Source organism: Sinocyclocheilus rhinocerous, unplaced genomic scaffold (genome assembly GCF_001515625.1).
Source record: "Sinocyclocheilus rhinocerous isolate Xijiao unplaced genomic scaffold, SAMN03320098_v1.1 scaffold494, whole genome shotgun sequence".
Lineage (NCBI taxonomy): Eukaryota > Metazoa > Chordata > Actinopteri > Cypriniformes > Cyprinidae > Sinocyclocheilus > Sinocyclocheilus rhinocerous.
In genome coordinates, this window is record NW_015628684.1 from 678,650 (window position 1) to 691,141 (window position 12,492).

The 12,492-nt window shown below is 41.9% G+C and overlaps 1 protein-coding gene across 3 annotated transcripts in view; it reads right to left on the reverse strand.

Annotated features, from left to right (window-relative positions):
- LOC107738027 (insulin receptor substrate 1-B-like) overlaps positions 1–12,492 on the reverse strand; it is a 58,732-nt gene that overhangs the window by 18,184 nt on the left and 28,056 nt on the right. For 2 of the 3 annotated variants that reach the window (XM_016549692.1, XM_016549691.1), the window contains exon 2: positions 7,663–11,037. In XM_016549692.1, the coding sequence (XP_016405178.1) occupies positions 7,663–11,037 (3,375 nt within the window). The remainder of the gene's footprint in view (positions 1–7,662; positions 11,038–12,492) is intronic. The other variant, XM_016549693.1, reaches the window with a different exon arrangement.

Sequence of the window (12,492 nt, forward strand, 5' to 3'; positions counted from 1 at the left end):
GCTTCATAAAATTAAGGTTGAACCACTGATGTCACATGGACTTTTTTTTTTACGATGTCCTTACTATGTTTCTGGGCCTTGAACATGGTAGTTCCATTGCTGTCTATACAGGGCCAGAAAGCTCTCGGATTTTATCAAAAATATCTTAATTTGTGTTCAGAAGATGAACGAAGGCCTTATGGGTTTGCAACGACATGAGGGTGAGTAATTAATGACAGAATTTTCATTTTTGGGTGAACTATCCCTTTAAATCAGATGTGTTATTGACAGTTCAACTAACTTTAATAAATTTGCTCAACAAGATTCTGTTCAAACTGCTGCTTCGACACAAAGAACGAAAAACATAGTATTTTTTATCAAATGTACTCCAATAATAACTTTTTATAGTGTGGAACTAGACATAGCACCTCACGTGAAAATAGCTAAGAATGCATATTTTACATATTTTACATCAATGCATAAAATAAATCTCGCATATGTAGAAGTTTTTGCTATGAAATCCTTGCATACGTATGTTTTAGGCAAAATTTCTCTCTTTTTCCCTTTCCCTCTCCCTTGCTCTGCTTAAAACAGGGATCGAGTTGTCTATTCATCCTTTACACACTGAAATCCTCCCATTTCCTCTCTCTCCGTGCAGTCAATGGGAGATTAAGCGTCAAAAGACAGTAGCCCTGGGCTCTAGCTGATGCTACTCTCTCACACACACACACACACACACACACACACACACACACAATAACCGTGCAATAAACTCACAGCTGGGCACTTGTATAATACATTTACTGCTGGGCACGCATCACACACTTTGCACAATCTGTGTGTGCGGGTTTAGATTCTACCCTGTTCGTTTTATTCTGTTAAAAAACTGCAACTCTACAATCACTTCTGCTGAGTTAAGCAGGCCTGCTGGACAGACGAGCAGAGGCACAAAGCAGTCATGCGGGTGGAGCAGGGGGAGGCCCGTAGCACCTAGCCTCTAAGGATTGTGGGTATAGCTGCAGGTGGAGCGGGGTCAGTAATACTGACAGATGTAGCGACTTTGACGTAATCACTGTCTGAGCATAGACGCAATACCACATAGACAAACATTACATAACCACATCACTGGAATTAAACAAATTATTAAAAATTACTATTTAAATAAATATATACATAAGAAATAAACAAACATTATTAAAAATAATAATAATAAAATAATAATATATATATACATATAATTATTTTTAAATTATTATTATTATTATTATTATTATTATTAAGAAGGCAGCTACATTTGGGTACAAAAGTGCATATGTGTGCAAAAGTGGGTTAGCGTTTAATATATTAAAATGTAATATGCAGCAAACGGCCAAGGATATTACACACACACACACTTGTGTGATGGTCTTGTGTGATGACTGATGAAGGATAGCGTTGTAGGTCTTGTAAGGCACGTCAACAGATCTTAAATCTGAAACTTTCGTCAGAATGCTCAGTCTCTAATCTAAAACCCAAACATAACAGCTCCATTCATAGAGCTGGACAAGCAGCCACCAGATATACAGAAACACATACTTGGGTGCGCGCACACACACACACACACATTCACATAGTTACCTGGACTGTAAGGGGATTTGAAGCTTTAGTCTTTTGAATTAGGATTGCTGAGCCCTTTCACTTCACTCACATGCACAAACACCTAATTCAGTATTTAAATCTTAAGTTTATCAATTAATAATAGTAGTAGTAGTAATAGTAGTAACAAAATTATAAAATAAATGTAATATGTAATAATGTAATAAATGTAATAAATCTCAAATAAATGCAACCTTGGTGAGCATATATATACATATAATATACAGTATATATATATTTTCCCCAAAAAATTCTTTTATTAAAAGGTCCGTACTGAAACATTAGAAATTAATATTTTGTACTGTCATTTTTCATCAAATTAATGCATTCTTGCTGAATAAAATTATTAATTGCTTCAAAATCAAACAAACAAAAACAATTGGATGGTAGTGTCTAATCAAAAAGGTTTTAAAACATAGGGATAAAAAGAAAAAGAAAAAGTTCTGTCTTCATTTACCTACCCTCACCTCTATGACTTTCTTTTCTTCTGAACACAAAAACAATGTTAGGCAGAATGACAGCCTCAGTCATCATTCGTTTTTACTGTATGAAAAAAAGATGAGAGTGAAAGGTGACTGAGGCTGTCAGTCCCTAACATTCTGTCTAACATCTCCTTTTGTGTTACAAAGACGAAAGAAGGTCATACAGGTTTGAAACAACATGAGGGTGAGTAAATGATGACAGAATTTTCATTTTTGGGTCTACAATCCTTTTTTTCTCCACAGAATTAAATTAACTGCATTTACTTCCGAGACAACTGGATGCAACTTGCTGCAATTAACATAATTTTCTTTCTTTCTTTCTTTTTAATAATGTGTTGTTTCACATACTATTTTAGTAGACTACACAATGTATACTACGCCATATGCTGTACAGTAGTGTTCTATTCCAAACATAGTCAATGTTTTGATAACACCATAGAGCCACAATGTTTACACTTTGTAGAGAAGCCTACCAACAAGTGACTTATTTATGGTTGTCCCAGCAAATAAAACCAGGATTGGAAAAATATTTTAACTTAAAAAAATACTCACAGCACCTTCTAAAAGCTGTTACCAGAGCAATTCTACAGCCCACATCAACACTCAAATTCCTATTCACTTTGCTATTCAAAGTATTCAAATTCACAACTAACCCATATTTTCTCAGGCTATAGGTGCTGATATCAGAACAGTCCTGAGGAAAAGAGCAGCTATAGAGCCCAGGTGTGGGCTTTTCTACAGAAACAGACACTTTTGTTCATCTCTCTCAGCTACATCTGTTCTACAAGGACGTCCAATATTACCTTACCAAGCCCGTCCTACTTTCTGCCCTCCTGGACCAGTGCTACTTAACAACTATAGCTACAAAATATAGTACGTTTTAGCTAAAATTAATCAGACTAACTATAAACCTAGGGCACCTCACAGACTTCAGTTAAATCACAGTCATACAATATATACTGAAATAAAATACAAAATTCCTCTTTCCAAAGTGCGACAGCTTTTGCGTCAAAGCATTGCAGACACATTTACAGCTGTCTGAGTAGCATATAATCCTACTCGGATTATTCAGTAGGAACGGAGAGAGAGAGATCTCAAGAGAGATCTGCTGGCACATTCGCTTGTCCACTCTCCAGCTCCACAGGGTTTGTTGGGACATGGATTCCTATGGGACCATACATTACTCCGCCCCGTGGACGTGCATAAATAACCACAGATTACCTACTGTCAATTTTAATCTCTCTCTGTCTCTCGCTGTATCTTTCTTTCCATCTCTCTTTCTCTCATGTATACCCACACTTTCCATCTCTCGCGTTCGCTTTCTGGCTGACCGCAATCAAACCAGCTACAACCAGATTGGGTCCTTCAGGACTACTAGGCTTCTGGAGCTCTGACTCAGTCTTTACTGACTCAATTTTATGACAGCTATCAGTAAAAATAAAAAAGCTTATAGACAAGATTATCAGATATATGTAGTAGGTACACAGTTCATCTGTAAGGGATGCTATAAATAAACTTGCAAAATGTTGACAGTGATAAACATACTGGTAAGAATTGAGCGAGTCTGTTTCAAAAACACAGCTGTTTTTGGCCATTCCATGGATTTATACATTTTGCTGAAGTATCATTGACAGTTTCCAATTGTCACGAATCCGGTCCTTGGTCTTCTGTCTGCTCGCCACCAGAGGTCACCTTCTGATTACATTGACTCTCACACCACACAAACTGTTGCACGTCACCCTGGACTACATTTCCCATGCTCCATTGCACTGACTGAACTCACCTGCAGCCAATCACACACACACTATATAACAACCACTCAAATCCTTCTCTAATCGCCGAGTATTTTTTGCGTTTATCACTCTCCTAGTGATAGCACTTTACGGAGCCAGTTCCCTGTCCTAGTTTCTAGTTCTAGTCTAAGTCTAGTCACGTCGTATTGCCTGTTTCCTGCTCTTCAGCCTGTCTTGGTTTTCTCTCTCGTCTTGTCGTTTGGACTCTGTTTGTACCTAGCCTGGATTATCATCTGTCTGTTGGATTACCCGTTTGCCTTGCCCTGTTGGATATTGTACGCCGGAGACTGTTCACGTCTGTCCTTGGATTACTCTTTTTAAAAAGTTAGTTAGGTATATGGATGTTAACAGTGACAATTTAAAAAGATTTAAAGCAGAAATGTGACGCTTATAATTTTATAAATGCACTTACATTAATTATTTCATTAGAATAAGGATAGTGTATTTTTTTTGGGCTATAAAGTTGTTTTATGATTTTAGGAATTACGTCATGATAACAATATTGGATGTTGTTGTGTGTTGGAAATAACTTCACAGAGAAATTTTTTCTTCACAATAAAAACATCATGTTAACATTTATTGTTTACGTTTTGTTGTACTCTTTAAAAGGTGAGTACTTTAACATTTGCAAATTGCCCTCCTTACTGCCACTTTTAAGCGTCTCACCATTTTTTGCATTGAATGAATGAATAAATAAATAAATAATGAGGGACAGGTTGAAAATAGTTTGTGTTAATCAACATTATACCACAGTAGCTGTTGATATAACTTGTACTGAACTCATAAAACTGCTTTAAATATTTGGGCCTCTCAAAATCAGTGTAGCCAGATGTGGTTGGGTGTGCACGCACTTTGTCAATGCAAAGCATAAATTAAGTCCAAGAGTAGCATTTACAAGTACGCATAGGTTTTAGGGTGCATGAGTGCACAACGGATGACATTCTTTGAATAAATGGATGTGTGTCCGAATGTGTGCAAATGAGTGCAGACTGTGGTGGAAATATAAACTATGATCCAGTTAAGCAAAACCCCCATGAGTAGTTAAAAAAAGCCATTATTACCCAACAATATCAGTGTAGGGGACCGTTACAAAACTCCTGAAGTGTCTCTGTGTTGTATTATGTGGTTATGGGTATTTATGTGTGGGATTAAGAGATTCAAAAATTACCTCAGCTTCACTTCACCCATTTAGGTAAATGTTGTCTTGTGGTTATGATATGGATGAATGATCTTTCTCACTCTCTCTTGTTAACACACTGGCACAGTAGAGGAATTCACCTCCCTCGGTGCCAGTAGCTGCGCTGGTCTAAATCCACTGCTCTCTACGGCAGACTGAGATACATGTGGCACTACCACACAGCAAGAAACAGAGTCCTGCCAGAACTTCAAACAATCTCAGTGTGTGCACGGGCATGTAGGTGTGTGTTTGAGAGACTTTAAGCTGCATTTATTAAGCGGCTGCCTTGCTGATAGGAGGTTACGTTCCCTCTCATGCATGTACTAGAAAAAAGACTCTTCTATATACCATCCCAACTCAGATATATTATAGTTCTCAGGCATTCTGCTGCCATTCCTTTCACCCTCAACTTTCTCCCACCACTTTCCTTCCATATCGCAACCTCTAATTCATCTCATTCTCTGTTTTCTTTCCCTTGACTGCTAGTGGGAGTTTGGATGTGGCCAGTGAGACCCAATCTGGAGTCCAGCCAGGGAAACTGCTTTCATAGTTGTTCCCCCCAAAAGCACTGAAAATCCAAACAAATGAACCCTGAAATGTTCATCCGATTTCCTCAACTCCCACCAAACATGAAAACCTGATCCGACTATGAGCTTCTGACTTTCTTTCCATCTTTTCTCTATCTGCCATTCGCACACTGTCGGTCTGTCTTTCACTTTCTCTCTTTCACTCCCATTGTGCCATCTCTTTCTCACCCTTGTACTATCTCTCCCTCCTCCTCTCAATTGCTTTAATCCTTTCTCAGATTGAAGGGGAAGGGGGGGGGACTTCACATACTACATTCTCTCCCAAAAAATCTATTTTTGTCTGTGCTCTCTTACTCTACTCGAACAGAAACGTTTTATTAAAATGCAAGGGAAAAAAACTGAGCAAGGGAGCGATGAGTTCAAGCCTACTGGAGCTGAAACACACGCAAGGGCACAGACACACAAACACACACACATACACGGCAGCCAGGGAGGAAATCCACGAACAAAAGGATCATTTATTACATGCAGAAAAGGGGGGGTTGCGGTTGTGACCACGTTGGGCCAGCGCAACGTTGGCCCCTTCTCAACATTCACAGCCAGCTCGCCACATTCCCCCCCAGCGCCGATGCCATGCTGTCCACTAACTGCAAAAGACTCACTCACTGGGGCAAAAATAAGCCAGTATCTTTCTCTCTTCATTCTCTAGTTTTCAATCCAACTTTACATTCTGTGATAATCTTATCATTTGATTTAAGATCAGGCACCAAATCCGGGCTGTTTTAGCAAGAAAATAAAAGAGCGATAGTCAGATCAGAGATTTCTACAAACAACCATTGCAAGCTTTCTCTTATTTCCACAAGAGTCACTGTTTTCTTACATAACATAAACTGAACACGGAGCTTCAGACATATGCGGTTAGACTGCTCTGTCACTATTTGTAAAAAAAGACAATTTATGCAAACATCCCGTCACTGAATGGCAAACCCCAATCTAGCCACAAACCCATACATGCATTTTAAGTACATAGAGGGAACTCAAAAATACAGTAACTCAAACAGAATGAAAAGACTGTATTTAGCCATATACCCTGTCATTGTAACCCTTCTATATACATAACTATCGAGGAAACTTTAATGTTTCAGCTCAAAGATAAACACTGGAAATTTCTAAAATACATTTAAAATGGTAAATCAAATTTCGGAGCCCAGGGAATGACAGAGGCGGCAGACAAAACCAATGGTTATGAGATTTGCGAAAGGGAACTTTCCATGGCTCTCTGATCAGTATTGTTGGCATTGTAATGCCTGGCAGACAGGTGGCTCCTGTATCTAGAGGCACCAGGTGGATATGAATAAAGAACTAAAGTGAATCATGGCCTCATAAAGTTTTGTTATGGAACAGGCTGTACTCTGTTTCAAGTGAATCATCACAATCTGTTATTGACTAAAGTGGAATTAAAGATAAAAACAATGTAAATACAGCCACACAGGAAATCAGACACATGATTCTGTCACTCTAATACATGTGTTAAAGGTGTGCTAATATATTACAGTTGTGCATATAAGTTTGCATGCTCCTTGCAGAATCTGCAAGATGTTTTTCATTTATTAAAAATAAGAGGGATCATAAAAATTTTTTTTTTAATTGATTACAGACCTCACTGTTCAAGCCATTTAACTTACACTGCATTCAAGGTATAGCCTACATCTTATCAGTTCAACTTTTGCAGTGATCAATGACTGTATGTTTTGTGAAAAGTATACTTAAAACCAAAGAGGTGTGAACTTTTAAACAGGAAGATTGTGTAAATGTTATTATTTTGTTTTGTTTGTCTTGTGGGAAATATCCTGTGAAAAATTTGGAAGAGCATTACTAAATAAAAAACAAGATTGCTATTTCTTCTGCGAGTGATTTATAAACTAAAGCAGTATGCAAACTTATGCACTTTATTGTATGATAAATCTGTTCACTTTGCTGAAGATATGAATAAACCTTAGACTGTATGTGAGATTTAGGATTTCATACTTTTTAGACTAAACTCATTTTGAGATTCAAGCTGATCTTACCTGTACCTTCTTTGCTGCTGCTGCTACCTTGGTGTGTCCGCAGCTCCTCTGATTTATAGAAGTCAATGCTAGCGTACATGTTGAGGTTTGAAGCACTACAGCCTGAACCTCCAGTTCCTACAGAACCTCCTGCTGCTCCTCCACCCAGCACAGAGGAAAAGATATGAGCGACAGGTGTGTGGACATCTGCTTGCCCATCTGTGGCAGTGTGGGAGCTTTCCTTGTTAGCCAGGTCCAAGTCTATGTAATTGAGGCCCTGTTCCATGGAGGATGTCTGTGAAACAGATAGACTGGGTAGTCCAGGGTTGATGTACTGAGATGAGATGTCCGCTGAGCCACTGTTCCCCCAAAACATACCCTCAAAACCAAGTCGACGGGCCACTTGGGTGTGATCAGGGAATGCAGAAGAAGATGTTGCAGAGCAAGAAAGAAGTGAGGAAGGAGCTTGGAACGTTTCAGAGCAGTGGCGTCGACGACCTTGAGGATCCGCTCGAATTACTTTAGCCCCGTGATCTGGATTTGGGACTTTGGCAAGTGGAAAGTCTAGTCCTAGTCCCAAACCCAGGGCTGGAACTACTGACTCAGGCTGGTCTGGCAAAGAGGCTTTTAGTGATGTAGAACTTAAGGTGCTGCCTGAGTTCAGGCTAAAGGCCATCTTTGTGTAGTCTCCACATGCTGTGGGTGAGTCTCCTGGCTGTGGCTCTGACACCTGCCTGCTTTTTCTATGTCCCATCTCACTCTCTGCATCATCATCATTTAGAACTGCAGATCTGTGCTCATCATGAGCTTTAGGGGCTGCTGCAGGTGTGACAGGAGGAGTGGGGAATGGGGGAAATCCAGGTGATGTGAGGGAGATAGGTGAGGGGGACGGGGAAACTCCTAGCTCCATATTGACATACTCAGAGGCAGTTGATGGAGGGGTGGGGCTGGAGGAGCTATGCGAGAAAGGCAAGAACCCAGCGACACAAGAGGTAGGCCTGGGTAAGTTGCGGTGGGTACTGGGTGGAAGAGAAGCATCGTGCCGAAATCCTCTGGTTCCATTACCTCCTGCCTTCAGGCTCCTCTCACCCTTGAACTCAATACTGACATACTCCCCAGGGCTCTTAGGCTCAGGAGGAAGGGGTGTCTCACGGACTCTGGGTAAAGTGTTGGCTTTAGAGACATCCACAAACAGGCTAAGAGGCCTGACCCTCTGACCAGGATGTCCTTGCTTTACCCTTCCAGACCCTTGCCTTTGCTGCAAGGGTCCTTGTTCAGCATCTTTTGCAGGAGTACTTGCTGCTGCTCCTCCTGCCACTTTGACGGCCTTTTCTTCACCTTCACCAAGGCTCTCACTGCTAGCAGAACTGGAGGAGTAGGAAGACGATGAAAGGGACAGATGTCGACCAACGGGGGGTTCCTGATGCTTGGACTTGCTATTACCAAGCCCCCTACCTCCCCCCAGACCTCGACCACCATTAACCAAATGCTTCCCTCTTCCTGGCCCTTCCTCAAAGCGTGTTGAACTATTGTGTTTGTAGGAGCGTGGTAGAGAATAGTAAGAATATACCATCTTAGGTGGAGGCTGCTGAGAATGCTGGTCAGATGGAGTGTGGGGCTCAGCTGGTGGCGGGGTACTATTGGCAGAGCGGGCGCTGATAGGTGACATATTCATGTAGTCGCTGCCAGTTCGGCTGTCAGCACTGCTGCTGCCAACCCAGGCAGTAGGGACCCCTCGTTGGTCTGGTGAACAGCTACTGTTAGGAGACATCATCATGTAGCCATCTGTGCCAGAAGGTGGTGGACGGATCTGCCGTGGGGGTGAAATGCTATTATTGGGGGTCATGGCCATGTAGTCATCAGCAGACTTTGAGTCTGGATCTGAAACTGTTACTGAGAGGGAATGAGAAAGGGATACTGGGGGAGCTGTAACTCCTGGTAACATGGACATGTAGCCATTATCCACTGCTCCATTAGCTCCTCCGATGACATCAGGGACACCCGTTTCACCACTACCAGCATCACTTTTAAGCTCTGCAGCTACCTCCAAGTATCCTGTTGTGCTTGCTGACGCTCCAGAATCCTGCCTTGATCCAAAGGATTCTCGGCTGGTGGTGTGAGTCATAATTGCATAGTCGTCCTCTTCAACAGCTTCCTCCCCAGCTCGACGGTGTGGTGCAAGTCTCTCCAAAGTCATGGGTGGCAGGGAAGCCCGCTTGCTCATTATCCTGCGCTCCGCTTCACATTCTCTGCTAGAGGAGCGCCTCAGAACTCTCCTTGTTTGTGGCAATGCATTTTGGCCTGGCTGAGGTTTGGATGCTCCTCTCTGACTCATTAGGATGTAGTTGGATGCTTCATCCCCAACAGAATGCCCACCTGAGATGCCGGCAGACCCTGCCTGCATTGTTGGGGTTAGCATAGAGTGCTCTCCAGGGCTGGAGCCGTATTCATCTGAGGAACCGTAGTCGCTAAGAGAACCAGAGACAGAGGTCTGTCGGAGAGCTATTCGACTGTACATGTTACCATAACCACCCACACCACTGCTGCTTGTCCCGGTTCCTACTGCACAAAACTCAGATCCATGTATTGAGCCAGAAGGCAGGCTTGGTGCAGCTGAAGAAGCAGGGGTTGAGGTGGATCTCATTAGCGCATGCTGTGCTTTGACTGGGGTTGGAGCACGAACAGATGTTGATCTCAGTATTGGGTTATTGGAACATGACCCATTAGTCGTGGGACTTGAGCATGATGCAATCCCTCCAGTTGTTGCACCACCTCCATCATCAACTTTTCCACCATCACTGGACGTTCGTGTTCGGGGAAAGCTGTGGCGAGAGGTTGGAGAAGTGCTATTACAGCCTCCAGTAGTCCCTGGTGGTTCAGTCCGTGGGCGTCTTGTGAATCCAACCTGACTGGGTGGAGGATTGGGGTGATGTCGTCGAGAGGGAACACTAATAGGATTTGATGCAGTGGTGCCACCTCCCGCTCCAGCGGCAGCTGACTGAGACTTGCTACGTTGGCGAAACTCCTCACTCAGGGCCTTCATGGCTTCCAGCAGAGTCTCATGCATATTTTGTGCTACCACAGAATCTTCCACTTGCATCCAGAACTCTCCAGGGCCAGTTACTGCAGAGCGACCTACCTCCACGAAGAAGAAGTTTTCAGAATGACCACAACGCCTCACATTCATAAGCTGGAGCACGACAGCGGCTGCATCAGAGTTCAGCTTGACAAAGTTGACTGTCTTTTCAGTCAGGCAGAGCCGGTAGATGCCAACAAGGTTCTTGGCTTGGCCCAGACCTTTAGGCCAAACTTTTACTTGCCAGACTTCCTTGAAGGCGGGACCAGGGGATGGTACTCCATAATCTCCCCCATTCGCACTGTCACAGAGTGCTTTACCTACAGAGAGAAAGAAAACAAACATGTCAGTATAACCTTACACCACAAGGTAATTTTAGCAACCCATCTTATAAACTGAAAGTAAGCACATCTTAATAAAGATATTTAAATAAAAAATGCATAAGGTATAAATAATCTACAAATAACTAACAATCTTTTTGTAATTCATGTTATGCATCATGTAACACCAATGAGAATGTGAATTTGATCAAAACACAATTTAGTAAATATAGGCCTATACACTTAATTCTAAAAATGTGACTCTGCCTGTGAAAACCCAGCTAAAGTCTTTTTTTTGTAATTTACTATTTTACATAAAATCATCCTTCATAATGTAAAGAACATTCTGTGAAAATGTAACCTTGATATCTTTAATACTTACCTAGTAAGGCCATGTCAAAGATTGAAATCATAGTGAAATTAATGGTTGAAATCAAACTTTGATTTTTGATTAGATTTTGAGACTTTAGCCTGGATTTCACAGACAGGGTCACAGATGTCTGAGTAAGCAGAGAGCTTCATATTTTAAAACTAGAAGTGGTTTGTTAGACAAAGTGCAAACAAGGAGGACAAAGGTCACTGATAAAAACTCAAGTCAATAGGCCATTACTAATAAACTGCAAATGAACACTTGATACTCATATGAGATGCACTAATGGTCAACAGCCAACAGTCAATATTGCAGTGTGTGCAATGTCTCCCATAGAGTAAAAAAAAAATTACAATTTGTGTCCTACAGACACACATAAAAAATTATGAACTGCAAAACATGCCTTTTAAGTAAGTGCTTAGATAAGTAAGTGCTTATTCTGGAATAAGCGCTTACTTATACTGCATCTTGGCCACACCAACAAGCTTGCCACACAGACGTTCCAAATCTGCAAACAGCCAGAGAAACACCCCTCAGAACCCTTATTCCCCCAAACGCCACCCTTATGGGTAGGGTTGGGTACCGAAACCCGGTGTCAATAGGGCCTTTCGCACCGCGGGAACCTTTTCATAGTACCAGAACTAATTGTGGAACTACCCACTTTTTGGCGTTTTCGCACCGCTGGAACTGGGTGCGATTTTAGTACCGAACTGCCTTTTTCGAGAACCAAATTAGCTCCTACTCCGGAGCAGGGTCTAACCAGCACAACTGGTAGGGGGGGGGGTAAAATACACATTTTTTTGCCGGGGTTCTCCTGGTACAATTCACATTCCAGGGCCTAAATATCACGTTATTGGGGTCGCTTCAACCTGCTGACATAAAAAACAACAGGCGGCAATCGCGGATTTGGCAAAACTACGTTCATATAACTCCTCCCCGAACTTCCAGTTGCCCTGTATCTTGGTCTCTCATTGGCTGTAGGTCATCGCCGATGTGTTTTTCAGTCAGAACTAATTTCACACAGCGTGATTGTGAATCGCCGACAGCTCCAGATATTTAGCATGGCAAATATTTCACGGGCGTCA